This window comes from Pholcus phalangioides, unplaced genomic scaffold (assembly GCF_987345545.1).
Source record: "Pholcus phalangioides strain wild (caught in Gottingen) unplaced genomic scaffold, Ppha-v1.0 ptg000012l_1, whole genome shotgun sequence".
NCBI lineage: Eukaryota > Metazoa > Arthropoda > Arachnida > Araneae > Pholcidae > Pholcus > Pholcus phalangioides.
Genome location: NW_028301605.1, coordinates 24343855 through 24360500, shown reverse-complemented (window position 1 = coordinate 24360500; position 16646 = coordinate 24343855). Strand labels below are relative to the sequence as shown.

The 16646-nt window shown below is 38.1% G+C and overlaps 1 protein-coding gene and 1 long non-coding RNA gene across 5 annotated transcripts in view; one reads left to right on the top strand and one right to left on the bottom strand.

Moving 5' to 3' along the window:
• LOC149079894 (potassium/sodium hyperpolarization-activated cyclic nucleotide-gated channel 3-like) overlaps window positions 1–16646 on the top strand; it is a 400253-nt gene that overhangs the window by 303774 nt on the left and 79833 nt on the right. For all 3 annotated transcript variants that reach the window (XM_089240394.1, XM_089240395.1, XM_089240396.1), the window contains one exon: window positions 14606–15301. In XM_089240394.1, coding sequence (XP_089096520.1) covers window positions 14606–15301 — 696 coding nt within the window. The remainder of the gene's footprint in view (window positions 1–14605; window positions 15302–16646) is intronic.
• The window catches only part of LOC149079895 (uncharacterized), a 226263-nt gene that overhangs the window by 187605 nt on the left and 22012 nt on the right, over window positions 1–16646 (bottom strand). The gene's annotated exons all lie outside the window — the stretch shown is intronic.

Below are 16646 nucleotides of genomic sequence, written 5' to 3'. Positions count from 1 at the left end.
CAGCAGGATGACGAATGCGATGTCTTTACCATTTTTTGCAGTTTATCCAATGACTATAGCTGAAATGGACTTCTTCAGTGGCGTCAATAGCTTCTTGCGCATGTTTTCTTCTATACATGTTGTTGGTCTAGTGCAGTGATTCTCAACGAGGGCGTTAAAGCCCCCTTGGGGGCGATGGAAAGTTCCAGGTGGGGGGGGCGGTAGAAGCTGCGGGTGTAACATAAGATCCTATGCGTTAGATTGCATTGCGGGGCGATGGGAGAAAAAAATTTCTAAAGAAGGGGGCGGTGAGAGACAAAAAAACTATGGTCTAGTACGATCCCGGGGAAGAACATAGAGATAACAAGTTCTTTCCCTGCTGCATTTGAGTTGACCACCGATACATGGCGCTTTCATTCCCAATCAAACTCGATCGGTTGTTAACTGTTGTATGGCGATATGACCAGAGTTGTTATGCTGTAGTAGCCTAACAGAGAGTGATATTTCACAGGGACTCCGAGAAATGTCTAATAATTGAAGGTATGCGAAAGTCAGAGTTGCCAGATTGGCGGTTTTCCCGCCAAATTGGGCTGGTTTGAAAACGGTTCGGCGGGAAATTTTTGGCTTTGGCGGGTGGCGGTTTTTTGGGCGGTTTTTCCAAAATTGTGTTCTCATGGCAAATTTCTCCCAATTTTTCTTTATTTCTCTTTGCTTTTGAGCAAAGAAGTTTTTCTTTTTCACTTCAGTTCCTACCTCATGTTGTGTTTTCTTCCTGACAAGGCAGAAGGGGTGGGAGGGGGGGGCATCTCACCCAACTATGGAAAGCCAGAACTTTTAACCATAATGCCTTGCCACACCCAATAATTGAAGGGGCCGTAAAACAAAAACTTGGGAAACTGTCCTGGGCTTTAGATCAGTGGTTTCAACCGTTATGATACCGCGGCCGGTCGGTTATAATATATCCAATGTATTATAAGGGTAGTAGTGACTATAAGGGAAATGGGAGACTTCAGTGTCGTCACGAGCTTCGCGCGGAGGCCTTCTGCTATAGAAGGTGTTGCTCCGGCCCGACGGTTGGGAAACACAGCATCTAGACTCATGACCCCCACATACTGAAGCAGGGCCCCGGGCTGCGAGCTTTTGCGAGGCCCCCGACAAGACTTCCACGGGCCCCCTTTATGATGAATTTATAACGTGAAAAACAAAAAAATGTTGAAAATCCCGAGTCCCAGGGCTGAAGCCTTGTCAGCCCACCCCTTGTGGGGGCCATGTCTAGACCACAGAAGCCTGTGAAAGAAACCGTAGCCTCTACAAGCGTGGAGCTGGCAGGGCTCAAGCCCGGGAACCAGTTCTGTCTTAACGTATGGGCCCGGGGGCCTCAGAAAATCGAGAGGTAGTTGTATTTTTCGGGGATTTTCCATGTAGGGAATCAGAAAAATATTGGCTCTCGGGGTCCATGATGCTCTTAAAACGGCCCTGCCAGGAACCCAGAAGAGTTCTTAATTTTTTTGTTTACTAGACCGTGAAAAATCTGGTCTGGGACCCATACCTAATATTTAAAATCATTGTACCAAATTTCGTAGGCACCAATGCACAATTTGAGGCAGTGCCGTCTTGACGCATGGGCCAACCCGGGGGCACGTCACGGAGGCCTTTAATGAAGAGCGGCGGAGGGGGGGGGGAAATAAAAAATGAGATATGGTTACGATTTGCGAGATTAAGCATGTGAATTGGTAAGTAGGCATTTGCAGTCTGGATAGGGAGCTGAGCAGAATCAATTTGCCCGGGGGGGGGGGGGCGCCATGATGCTTTTAAGACGGCCTCGGCTCCAGGCCATCTCTGAGCCGTTTTTCCAGGACAGAGAATGTGTAGCCCTGACTTTCGCTAATTTTAAAAATCAATTTATTCGGTAAAAAAAACATATTTTTTACGAAAATGTGAAAGGGGGGGGGGGGGGGGGTTAGTGACTATAACTAGAAAAGAGCTATAAGCCACATCTTTGCAGGCTAGAATATCGTGAAACTGTAGCTCGCTTGTTGCTCCATAGATGGCAGCACAAGTTCAAATATTTTGGGCTACTTTTTGGCTACTTTTGAAGAGGATTTTGGCTGGAAATTTTTTAAGGACCTGGCAACTCTGGCGAAAGTAGACAATACCCGTAGGAATTTGCTCTATACAGGGTGATACAAAAAAGAGGGGCCAAGCTTTATCCACTGGTTAATAGTACGCCAAAATAAATTCTTATCTTTCTTGTTTATTATTCTCTTATTGGTTTCCAGGTCCGAAATAAAACAAGAAAAGGAACTACAGGGCGCTTATGTTTTTAGGAAATGGCTGTTCAACAAACTGAAGAGCGTCACTCTGATTGTGATTTTTTGATTAGAGAAGACAACCACCTATGCGGATTTCTTCCGGGAAAGAGAAAGGTCCCTCATGCAAATTAGCGTAACGCTGAGTGTACGGCCTAGTGATCGGCTTGTTCAGTTTACAGAGTGAGACAATTTGGGAGATTTCGCCAATTTCTCCATCGCGGCTGTGAGACGTCGATTCGGGTTGACGATCGCGTCACTATTTTGAGCAATTTTGAACCTTTTTTCACTTGTGCACCGGTGAAATTACTTTACGGATCGGCAAAAATTGGGTGAAATAATTTGCGAAAACTGGCGAAAAAAAATTATTAGGAGTGAAATGTATAGTCTATTACACAAAACATGCGACAAACAGAGATGAGCTGGGTTCTCTTCTGCCACCTAACGAATAAAAATAAAACTACCTGCTATAACTGTTGGAATAAAATTTATTGTTGGTTTAAAACCGGTGTGCTGTATGAAAATTAATCAATAGGACACACATATGTAGAGTCCTTGCGCCATAATATTGGTAATGCATTTTTCAGAACATTTCGGTTATGATTTTTTTATTTCTTGTAGATGGCAGCACTGGATCCAGTTTAACAATAATATGTTCGAGAGTAGGGTTTGGATATTCGGACACTGTGAGAAAGGAGGACGCACGCGCACCAATCCATACTAATATCGCTTCCCTAATTTAAACAATATATGGCGCCAGTATTCTAACTAATAAAACCGGCTATACATAGCAATTTTTTTTTTCAACTCTAATGAAACAGAACCACTAAAAAAAGTAAAAACAAAATAAATTCTGGGAATTTCGATGGTTATATATATTGGTGGATGCGTGTGGGAAAAAATAACCAAAAACACTCATATCAATGAAAATATACGTTTCAAGGAGGAGAAAAAAGTGGTGAACAGAGAAAGAATTTCACGAAATGTTTTTCGCACACCGACAGCAGCCTGCAAACCAGCGGTTGCAGAAACATTTGTTTCAAATCATTCTCGTGTTGTCACTCCATCTCATCGATTTCACTACCAAGTGTGCCTCCTATAACCTTCGAATATAAACATAATGGCGGCTAGTTTTAGTGCCGTCGAGGTTTGAAAAAGTTACAAAAACCTGAAATTCGGGTTTCTCCAGGTTTTTTAACCAATCCGCAACAGCTCCGACTTGCAGAATTGCAAACCAGTCGTCACTATATTCGTATCCTTACGTTACGTTAGACCTCGTGAAGTGTGACTCATCTATCTCTTTTTTTGAATCGCCCTGCATGAGATTATTCGTACCGTGAAGTGAGTCTCCGAGATTGTGTTTTGCACACGGAGTTTCATGTCTGGTATCAGCAGACCTTTCTGTTTGGTTGATTTCGACACACACACACACACACATCCTAATTAAAAGTTTGCATAAGATCCGTTGCTCTAAGTAAGCCTAATGTCATTCATTCCCAGTCAGGGCTCACAGGAAGTTACAATTTAGAATGAAAAACATTCCCCATAAGGTTAGTCAAAGCTGGAACTAATAAGAAAATAAACGTGCAACATTAGTTAGTTATACATATATTCAAGGATTTATTCCCGTCGCACAAAATTCTCAATTTTCTCCTTAAAATGAAAGAAAAAAAACAAGAATGAATTTTCCTGGAAATAAATCCGGGAGAAACATGCGAAGTATCATTCCTCTTCCTTAATATTCATAATGGAAAGTCATGTTTTTCTCCGAATAAAACAACTCTGCAATGATAGTTTGTGGAGTCTAATTAACGTAATGTACATTTAAAAGCAAGGAGTGTTTGGATATGCAAACGACGCCTGTACAGAAACTGTCGCTTTTCAAGCGTTTGTTTTTTTTTTTCTTGTCTGAAGCTTAAGTAAATTTTATGTTGTTAATGTAAGGAAAAAATGTTTAGACTCGATAACAAAAGAGAAAACTCTCCCGTTTTTAACTAGGATTTAAGTTAATTAAGTTTGGAATAGGGAGAACTCTCCGACGTAATTTCCAAAATGTCATGTTATTTTACGTCGAGGAGACGCATTGCCTTTTATAATAAGAAAGTGCAATAACCGATAGGAACAAAGCCTACACGCGTCTTCTTTATTAGTCTAGATTTTTTTCACAGTTATTTCTGTAAAAAGAACATATAATGGCGGACCTTTACTAATGGGTGTTGAAAGATTAAAGCGTTCGACTAGGCCAGTCCGGTCACGTCCATTCAACGTCCAATCACAGAAGATTGTATTCTGCTTTCTCCAGGTTTCATCACTTCTTGGCGATTTGGAGAAGTCGCCAAAAATTACAATGCAGTAGACACCGCACACAAGAATCACGTTTGGTTCAATCATAATGATTCTTATAAGCGGTTGATCCCTATATCCAGAGATTTCTTTTTGTACATGTTCCTCCTACAACTGGAGTACGAAAGGAGTGGGGGGGGGGGGCACTAAAGCCAAGATTATAATGTTTTTGAAGTAAAATATACGAAAAAAATATCCTTATTTTATCAGTTTGAATCGTATCGTTGGTTGTCAATGTGGGCTGACGAAAATGTTACACACGTTAATATTGTAGTAAAATAAACGGAAGAAAATACCTCCATACTGTATATAAAGGTATTACGTACAGTATAAAGTCATATACCCCCATTTATGTTAACTTCAGATGCTTTTTTAGGTTCGGAGTTCAAAATTTCTCTGGGATTCCTTTTGCTCCCCAAGCGCATTGTTCGATCTCGCGTACACCAATACTTCTGACCAGAGTGCATACTTGCGACCAGGATACTGAAATGTGTTAGGCCTTCTCATGGAGCAACTTGTGTAACGCTATTTCTACCACAGGTCTTTTGATACCGATGACCATTTTTTGGAGCAGCATAACTTTGATGGTCCTTGTGTGCACGAATAAAAACCTAATAAAATTTAAGTAATTTTTAACAATTGCTATTTGTTTAATTTAAATCGAAGGAATTAGTACAGTTTTATTTGATAGGTGGAGGAAGGGTTCATTGATGTTTCTCACATGTAATATAATACTGGACTGTATAATGCTTTCAATTATTTACCGGAAGGCATAATTTTGCTGATAAAACTTTATTTTCCCCCGTATGTATGCGTATCAAAGAAAGACACCGTTTTTTCATGGTCAATAAGTTTACAAAGTATGACGTTTTGTGTCTGAGAATGTGACAGAATGCTACCGTTATTCTCTCTCACACGCACATACACTTACACTCACTACCAACCACCCTAAGAAAATACAGGTCTTTCGGTCAGTCAGAATACTTCCGTTTACAAAGAGTATTTTTCTGCGCAGAAAAAAAATTCCCCATATTGTGTAAGGCAGTCGCCTTATACCTTACGCTTTTCTTGGAGTTCCCTCTATTGTGAATTAATAGTGTAAAAAACACAAGGAGTTTGGCCCATGTGCTAGAGCCCTGCCAGCTCTATCCTAGTGGGTGTCATGGTGCTCACTTAAGACATCGAGGATAGATGCTTGATTTCGTACTCTGGAGATATTCACCGACAACTAAGTTAAACACTCTATGATCCAATGAGTACCATAATGATTATATTAGCCATACGTCAGAGTTCTTACATGGTTGCTTTATGTCTGGAGATGGTTATAGTCAACTCTTGATATCTATACTCTTGATTTGTGAATACGCCACCCAATAGGTCGAGGCACCAACCTCGTGAGTCCCAACCATGAGTTCAACTTGGCACGGCACGGAGATCCATGACCCCGCAATAGGGGCCCCTAGGCTGAGATCTTTGGTTCTCCCCCAGGTCAGACTCTTCACAGAGCCCCTCTATTACGAATTTTCAGTGTGAAAAAAAAAGGAATCAACTCAGGCCGCCGGACAGGACCCCTGCCAGACCCACCCCCTGTGGGGCCATTCAGGAACCTTGGAATTCAGGAAGGAAATTCGAATCCTTCTTTAGTGTTATGAAAAAAGACGCGCTCTACTCTCACCTAGCGGTGAAGTTTTGAATTATTATTTTTTCATCAGAAATTCCCTTTCCATGAATGGAATAACCTGATTTATTCAATTTTTATTTTCTCTCTCATACACACAATCATTTGCTGACAGATTAAATGAGTTCATTTCAACAACTACTAAAGTTACAGTAAAAGTAGAAAACCTCTTTCCTCGGAATGGGCTTTTTACAAAACTGGGAAATAGCCCAACGGGCAGCATAAGGGAGTGGTGAAAGAATATATATTTATAGAAACAATAATATTTATATGAACTGTTTCTTGATCAACATTCAAGGGAAACAAGTCAAGTTATTTACATTTAAATCTTGGAAATGTTCCGTTTTGAAAGAAAACTTGCAGAAATGTTTGGTTTGAATTTCCCGTTTGCATAATCTAACAGAGCTTATCCCATAGATTCAGAAACCGTTGAAAAGTGAATATCACTGGTTAAACCTGCCGAAAGTGAAAATGTTCCCTTTTCAAAAATAAGCTCTTCAAATACACCTTCACAGGCGGCTGGAAGTCCGCTGAAAACTTAATTATGGGCTGGTCTGGAATTGAATAACCCAAAGTTTCAGAAAAAAATTCGATCACTAGAATCGTCTAAGTGGAAGAATATGTTTATAACTACTCTGTGCGTCAGTTCGAGTCTTCACCTCAGGCAGACATTTTTTTTTTATTTTTTCGCAAAAAGAACTATCTACATCAAGAAAAGTTATTTTTCAAATATTTTTATGCAATATAAAAGAAGGTCTATATCCTCCCTTCATCATAAAACCTTCCTCAATACATCATCCTATGTATGATTTGAGAAGAAAGAGAAGAGAGAACAAGCAATAAAGTGTCGTAAACGGATATCGTCCTAGTGGAGGAAAATATCGTATCCCTTTTCCCCTGAAATTCTCTCTAAAATTTAAATCTTCCAGACCTTTTTATATTTTGTGAGAATATTATATATCATTTTTTTTTATTCCAGTCTTTTATAAATCATTCGCTTTTCGCATCCGACGGAAATTCTGGCCGAAGTTTCTGGAATGATCCGAAGTTTTTCGGAACACAAACACATACCATCTCTATCGCACACACAAAATGGTTGCTTCCTTCCTCTTATACGTATATTATAATATGATGGCGTCCATCCGTTCACATTTACTTCCCCGGTTTCTATTTGATCGATCGGTCTTCCTCCGTTAGGAAAGAGGATGCCGTCGACGGATTTAGGCACTTAGTTTCTGTATCAACAACTTCTATCAGCAGGAGGAGGAGGAAATTATTTCGTGAGAATTGTACCATACAACACAATGGTGTCTTTGCATGCTTTTGGTGAGTAACGACTTCCTCGCAAGGGAATACTGATGTTTCCTAGATACCAGGAGACTCGGTATCCAGGCGATCCAACACGTTTGTTTCAATGACGCCAATCAGACGAGGAGATACTGGAGTACAATGAAACATCGAAAAACGATAGTCTGCTGACCAAGAAAAAATATCGGTCTAGAGAGGTTATCGTTATATCAAGAAGTTCCATAATCATCAGGCATCGCAAAATTATGCGTTGTTAGCATCTCCTCGGAAATGGCGTTGTTAGTGTCACCATAAAATGAATTTAATGAATGCATTTTAGAGTGCGTAGCGAATTTCTATTCAAAGCAAAAAAATTCAAATTGATTAGTTGATCTAGTAAAGTTAAGTAAACTAAACTTGCAAAAAGTAGTTATCATTCAAAACTATTGCAAACTACACAGAAAAAAGCTTTACGCGTGGCAACTTCATAAACAGGGGTAGAAGATAATGTACAAAATACCGATGGAAAACACGACCTCGAAAGAACAAAAACTGGCAGAAATTCGAAAATATATTGACGGTCATTTTGAGCGAAATATAAAATAAAAAATTTTGGAGCAGTTTCAAAATCTTCGCAAAAAATAACGTTTTAGAGGGATTTATCGTAGTAAAGGATATCGTTGTATCGAGAGGAGTTCGATATTAAACTACAGGCAAATCCAAATACACGATTGTTTTTTTTTTTGTATTATCATTGCGTCGAGTTCGTTTTAGTGAGTTTCACTATATTGGGGCTGCTATAGAAAACTTTCGTGAGTGATTGAATGATGACTTGGGGCGTGTTAGTCTCCTCGCTACTCCAATATCCGCGAACCTGAAACATTTCTTTGCATTTGTGTAGTGCACTTTTTTCACATCATTTTTTCACACAAGGTGAGGAACTGAGAACTGCGTCATTTATCCACATACTCTTGAGATTTGGGGTGTTTTAGTAGCGTCGTGCGAGAAATAACGGGCAACCCATTCATTCAGTCTTTCAATCCCTTGGTTTCCTAGCTACTCGAGATCGACTGCATATGCTGGGTCACCTGGATACTAAATATTTTAGGCCAGTGTTTTTCTACTAGGCCATCAACCTTCTTGTACTTCCGAAACGGTGAAATTAAGTGAACATTGTTGCGCATCGGAGGGAGAAATAATTTGCGAACTAGCGAAAAAAATAATAATCGGCAAAACATTTCCCAACCGTCGGAGTGTAATTACATTTCCATATTTATACTCTACTATTACACGTGAGAGAAACAGCGTTGAGCTCGAAACCCTGCTGCCATCTATCCGATAAATACAAAACTATCTTTATAATTCATGAAGTAAAATTGGTTATTGGTTTAAAACCGGAGGTTAGCATGAAAATGAACAATTGGCTGAATCGTATCATACTGACATGAATTTTATTCTCCATAATGCTTTTAAGTTTGCCCCAAAATTTCCGCAATGTTTTGTATACATAATATGAATATAGTTGAACTTGAAACAAACAGGTGGTAGGATATTTTTTAGCGGACAACCCACTACAACGTGCATTTTTTAAAAATATTTTTTCCTGATAAAAGCTTGAGTTTTTGTGTAGCAATATATAGTATGCTGCTATATTACTATTTATACTTATTTCTCTTCTACACAAAAATATGGGATCGAGAAAGCGAATAAAATTCGAGTTTATTGATCAATTTTTAAAACAACATAATTTATAAATAAGCAGTATACATAAGAAATAGATAAATAGAATAAATTAGTATATGTGCTATTGTATTCGCATATTTTTTGAAGGGTACATAGCTATGACACATGCGATGTTGAACTGATATGACTGGAATTTTCATTCTTTTTGCCACATCACCACAAAACATTTTTCTCAAGATGAATCTGATAAGTTTCCTATGACAGAAAAATGTGTATGTTTTTGTTACTTCCACTATCTCACTCGAGACATTTTTCTATTCCAATCATGAAAAAATTCGAAAACTACAGATTATTATTACTTTAATAGCCATGTCATGGTATCATGAATCGTAGAGTAGATTAATTATTGTTGTAGCGAGTTCATAATACTTTCCCAGACAATTAAGTGCATAACGGTTATGGCAGTAACGTCTAAATGATATTAATAAATTACTAATTGAATAATACCGTAAAATAACGAGCTCATCGATGTTATTCTTTGTATTAGTATTTTTATTAGCATTTTCATTGTATACCTCCATCCAGAAAAACTTCTATTGCCAGCCAATCTTTTATGTTTGGCTTTTATATCAGTGTATTGTTATATCTGTACAACGACGTTTAAAATTCAGATAACCTAAACTAATCAAACTTCAAATACCTACGTTACATTATAAAAACGAATACTTCCTTACTTGATATCCATGGGGGGGAATTTTATAGCATCCTTTGTATTAAACGTTGGAAGAATTTCACCATAATATATTTATTTTTTATTAATTATTTTCAATATTCATCAGCGGGAGAAAAGCCGACAGTGAAATTTTAATCTTACAAATTTATTAAACCAAGAATCCGGGAGCAGGAAAAAAAAAACTCCACGAACGTTCCAGAAATATCTGGAGGGAATTGTCTAATAAAAATGGATGTGTTTTTTCGTCTGTACGCTCTTCTCTCGGAAAAATACCAATAAAATTTCATGAGAACTTTTTCCTTTTAGTTTTTTAGCAGAGAAAGAGAGAAGGTGGTTAGCGTGTGGGAATCGAACCTCGCTCTCCCAATCTTTTCCCATTTTTATTTTATTTATTTTTTTTTTCATTACACGGGACATGATGTAGTAACGCCTTCATTTCCTATCGCGCACGCAATTTTTAAGATATCGACCCGGAGTATTTGTGTTTCCCGTAAAAGTAGTAGTAGTAGTTCCCCCCTCGAACCGCTATTCATCTTCTACGCCACTGAATCAGCAGCAGCACAACTTCAAGTCACCGCGACTACCGCGACCAACAACAGTAGGTGTTCTCGCTGGTTTTTATTTTTTTTCCTTTACTTTTGTCCCGGAGTAATAAAAAAGTGCGCCGCCGACGCCAAATAGCGCCCTTATAAAACGCCGGGAGAAAGATCCCGGACAGACTGTTTTCCCGACTCGGAACTTTTTCTCGGACAACACTAAAAAAAGTTGTGCTTACCAGACTGTTATTTATACGGTTTTTGTTTCTTTTTTGGTTTTTTTTTTTTTGTGTCCTGTGATACATTTTAATGGTGGTCATCAAATAATGGAGTAATACTGATGCCGGTAAGAAAAATCACTCGTATATTAATATTTGAATTGACTTTTTATGATTGAGGAGGAAAGTTTGAAAAGCTTCATTTAAAGTTTCTGAATTTATCACGAGAAATTTCCATGAGAGTGATGAGATTCGTTTCTGATAATTTTTGTGGTTTATAAAAATATGTAAATCGGAGGAAAAATACAAACTGAGTTCAAAGTGAATATATTTTAATATTATTTAGAGCGCTTTTTTTTTCTTTTTGTAAGAATTTTCAAAATTTTGGTTAAAAGATTTTTGATGAATCACGGGAAATTCGATGATATTGAGGACTTTTATTCGTCTCTAATCTTTTTCCTGATTTATATGAATTTATAAATCGTAGAAGAAAATTATAAATGGAATTAAAATTTAATATATTTCTGAAATGTTATTTAAAAGATGCTTTTCTCGGTTACCCAGAAATATCGAAACTTATTTAGTTTTTTTTAGATTTGTCACGGAAAATACACATGATATTAAGGGCTATGATTAGTTTCTGGTCATTTTTGTGATTTATATGGATTTATATATCGGAGAAAAAATACTATAAAGGGAGTTGGGATCGAATATTGAGGCATATACTTAGTTTATAGTTATCTAAATGTGTGGTATACTATATGAATTTATTTTAAAAAATGAATTGACTTAATATCTAATATATTTTTTTAAGTATTATTCGAAAGATGTTTTTCTTGTTATAACAGAAGTTCAAAAATTTTATATAAAATTGGGATTCCTCAAGGAGAAACTCTTTGATATCGAGGGTTATGATCGAGGGGTTGCTTCTGTAATTTATATAAATTTCAAATAATATAAATTTCAATATATATATTTATTTAGAGAACATATTTTTCAAATAACATTTAAAGTAAGTTTTTTCTTGATAAGAGAAGTTTCAAAATTTTTATTTAGTGTTTTTTTTGGACTAGAAGATTTTTGAGAATTTTCTAAGAATTTACTCAAAAGTTTTTGATTTTATCGCAGAAAATACGCATGGCATTGATGGCCATAATTCATTTCTAACCATTTCCGTGATTTATATAAATTTATAATTTGGAAAACAAATTATATATAAAATTAAAACTGAATACTTTTTATAATATCGTTTCAAGGATGTTTTATTGGATTAATATCAAAAACCATATTTAATGGGGATTTTTTTTTTGAATTTCTCCCGGAAAATATCCATGATATTGAAGATTATAATTTGTTTCTAATTCTTTCTATAATTTCCGTGAACTTATGAATTGAAAAAGAAGTTATAAATATATATGGAATCAATATTTTTTATGTATTTTTAAATATTGGGTGTTTTTTTCATTTTAGAAGTATTAAACTTTTATTTAAAAAAAATTGGATTTATCCCGTAAAATATGCGTGATATCGAGGGTCATTATTCGTTTTTAATCATTTCCGTGATTCATACAAGTTTTTAAATCACGAGGGTAAATGCGTGTAAATAGATTTAAAATTGTGTATTTTTTATTTTTATTTTTCAAATGATATTAAAAGGAAGTTATTTCTGCGAAAGAAAAGAATGATTCGATTATATTACATTCCTAGACAAGATTCAATTCGAATGCCTCGCGGAGTTTTTTGAAAAACTGAAATGGAATTATTTTTTATCTTTCAAAGCTCTGAATCGTTAGTAAAAATTCAACTGGAGAAAGTAACAAACTTTGTGTCTAATTCGATTTGATTTCGATATCAAACAAACGAGACAGCAATTGACTTTAATCGAATTTATGTCTGGATGTGTTGATGCCGCACACGTCACAGACATCCTTGGTATTCGATTATTACTCGATTGCGATATTTCATTGACGTCAATATTGCTTCACAAGTTATTTGAATAAATATCTTCAATTTCAATGGAAAATTTACAATTGAAAATTTGTTTTTCCATCAGTTTCGGAATACGTTGATTTAGTATCACGATGTGTTGTATATAATAGGTTTTGATCGTAGTTTTCTAAATATTGAGGATTAAATGTTTTCAACTATTTTACATGTATTAATGGTTTGAATTATACAATGGATAGAGTGATGCATCGATGGGAATCCATGCTACGGTAAAAGAGACCGAAGTCCAGTCATTTCATGTATTCACTAAGAGGTGTTGTCAATGTCCGATTATTAGAGGTGACTAGTTCTATTTTCTTCTTTTACCGGACATTATGCGAAGTAGCTGTAGACCATTGGCCAAAATTCGACGTTCTGATTGCTGATGTAAGACGGTCCGGTAGACGGCACATCTATCACTTCTGGTTTGTTAGGCAATGCGAAATGCCAGAAGATCACTGTGTTGCAATAAGTGATAATGAATAAATAAATATGATCATGCCTTTTATCTTCGAAGTTTGACTGATCAATTCATGCCATTTTGGAAACTGGCATGGATTAGGCCTAACTAGAATTAGGCATTTTTTTTGTTGGCCTTAGGAGAGATAGGGCAACAACTTCCTTATTGGAAGTTAGAGGACGGGGAATCTGTATGAAATGTTAGTTTTTGTTTCAATAACTAAATTCAACCATTGCAACACGAATGACGTATTTAAGTTCTACACGTTAGTATATTATTTTCTTTAATACGAAGAAATCAGCGGTTCACCAATAAAATGTGGCAAGGGCAACCAAGTAGTCACCCTGTACAAGTATGTCATGTCGTAGTCAACATGGATAGCATGTGTGGAATGTTTCTCCTGTCGTGTCGCGCGGGGTTAACAGAGTGATGGTAATGAACACTTGTATGGGTTTTAATCCAGTCTATTCCGATCAGTCATTCTGCCACTGCTCGCGAGAGTGTCGCAGCCTTTTGACAGATCTGTCTAGCAATATGTAATCACAAACGTTGGGTCATTTATATGAGTGTGTGTGTGCGAGAGTTCTGTATATTCAGCTTCTGAATACTATTCGCAATAATTTGTCACAATCTGTAACTTATTCGGATCGGACGTGACGCCTTTGACATAACTCAAGGAAATAAAACAAGGAGAACACTCTTATATACGTGGGGTGTGCGCAACCTATTCAGTTCGCGAGACAGAAATTCGGTACTTTTGCATGGTAGGCTGACCATATGACCCATATTTTGCAGAATATCCTCGTTGTTTTTGTCGTCCCTGTTATAAAATACCCGAGGTAAAACGTTCCGTATTTTCACCAGAACTGACTTGAAATTGTATTCTTGACCAAAATGAACAATTAAGGTTGTTTTCATGACTAATTAATGTGCATTATATAGCATTGAATTTTTCTTTTCGGCTATAATCGGCAACTTTACCGATCTTTGGAAATTTGTTTTGGCTTTTATTTGCAACTTCATTTGACGATATTTTTGGTTCGAATCGCGATTTATCATATTGATCCCAGTTTCTCTTATTTTCATGAGAAAAAAATATGACCAACCTTTTAATAATGATGCTTTTCTATCGGAAAACCTTTCGCGGACCAGATGGAACGTCTTTGCGGGTCGCATTTAGCCCACGTGCCAGAGAGTTGTGCACTCTTGCTCTTGCATGTAAGAAATGACCACTTTGTAGAAGTCAGACCAAGTGTTTTAGAAATTTCTGGCATTAAAAACTTACAAAAGATTGAGACAAAAACAAAGCGTCATTGCAAATTTTATGAAAATGATGTTTTTTGCGAGAAAAGTTGAGTAAAAATTCATGGTGTCTCTTTCTGTATCGTTTCAGGGGCTCGGAGGCAATCGATGGCGATGCGTCCGCGAAAGGACGGCCTCGCACTCAACGTTTACCAAGCCTGAGGTTAGCCAATGGAAGAATCAACAACTACGGGGCCCCGACGGACCCCGCTCGCCGAAGCAACCCGGATCCAGAAGACAACAACAGCGACGAGTCCACCGTCAGGTCCCCGAAGGGTGGCAGCAATAACAACAACCAGCAGCAGCACAGCAACAACACCCCGGGGCCCCCTTATCCACCGCCATATCCTTACGGAGGGGGCCCCGTCTTCAGGCAGGACTCCATAAAGATCTCCGTCGACAACACCCACACGGGCACGGACTCGCTGCTGACCGCGAACGACGAAGACCTCGTCAACGACTACATCTCGCCAGAGATGAACTTCAAAGACGGCGGCGGCGGCAACGCCGGATCCGGTGGTAAGGGATCCAAGGGCGGCTCCGGCGGCGACAATCAGGGCGAAAAGGACGACGTGAGCCTGTACGGTACGCCCAAGGAAGAGATCGGGCCGGGCCTGAACGAGGCCACGAAACCGTCTTTCATGAGAAACCAGATAGAAGCGCTTTTTCAGCCATCGGACAATAAGTTGGCAATGAAACTATTTGGTAGCAAGAAAGCGCTCATGAAAGAAAGGATCAGACAGAAAGCTGCCGGCAACTGGATCATCCATCCCTGCAGCAAGTTTCGGTGAGCCCAATGATTCTATCTCTCTCTCTCTCTAAAAATTAAGAAATTAATAATTCAATTGAATTCTCAGTTCCCCGTAGCGGGCGATCGTTCTGCCAGTCGGTAGTCCGGCCAGTTCGTAAAGGGGAAAATCTTCAAAAAAGTAGCAAAATTATAACAATTAAACTACATACATAAAACATCACAGAGCCGTTCGGGGCTTAGTCCAAAATGATATCAGCAACGCGGAGGAAGGTGGGGGGGGGGCATGTGGGCACACAAATATGAGGGAAGAGAAGCTGTAGCAGAGTCAATATCACCTGTGTGGGCCGCCCCCTGCAAGGAGTCACATGTCAAGCGAGCGATCAGCATGCATTGTGTACCGGAATTCAGCTACATCGAGTTGACGAGTGTTCTGCAGGCTCCATCAGGATATTTACATTTGTAATGAAGTATTGCATATGTTGCATCATAATAAAAAATATTCAATGGGGACCAGTGACCAGTGGGTATTAAAGTACGCGGGGGATGGCTGTGCATGTAACTTGGTACTGTGAAGGCAACAAGAAGACAAAGAGACAGTCCAAAATGCAGACATGTTGCTTCAGGTGCACAAGAGTGTGGCTGACAGATATCTCCATCCTGCGGCCCGGGACGACTCTTACAATTATTTTCCCCCCACAATATAAACTTACTGTAGAAGGGGCCCGCCAGCGATCCTAGTAGCAGTATGTGGGAGATGGAAGTCATGTTCATCTTAACTGAGAATGAATGTGATCTTAATATTCTTACTTGAAGGTGTGGTTCGACTGCAATAAAACGTATACTTCAAAGGAAAAAAAACAATAATCAATATTATCCGTAGGAATTTCTGCAGCTGCACCATGTGCAGAAATGAATTCAATATCTCTCAATAATGGAGACCTTTAAAAAATAGAGAACTTTATGTCAATATTTCTCCAGGCCCCCCTTTCTGATGATGCACTCTACTTACCAATGGGGTACACCAACAAAAACCAGTAATAGCGGGGGGGGGGGGGGGGACTAATGAAATAAAAATTTGCAAAACATTCACAAACTTTCGAAGCTATGTTCATTTCTTAACACTTTAAGCGAAATTATTCATCCCAAAAACCCCTTCAAAATGTCATATCTTTTTTAATTAATGAGGCTTTCTTCCGGTTTTCAGCTGGTGCAAACTAAGAGGCGTAGGGAAAAGTCTACCACTGAGAGAAATCATTTTTACAAAATATCTGGGCTTGTCAATGCTAAAAGGGGGCTTTTATGGATACGAGATATCTCGTCATTGCTGCTTAAAGGGTTAAAGAATACAATCATTCTATGCATCTCTATGAGGAATCAGGCG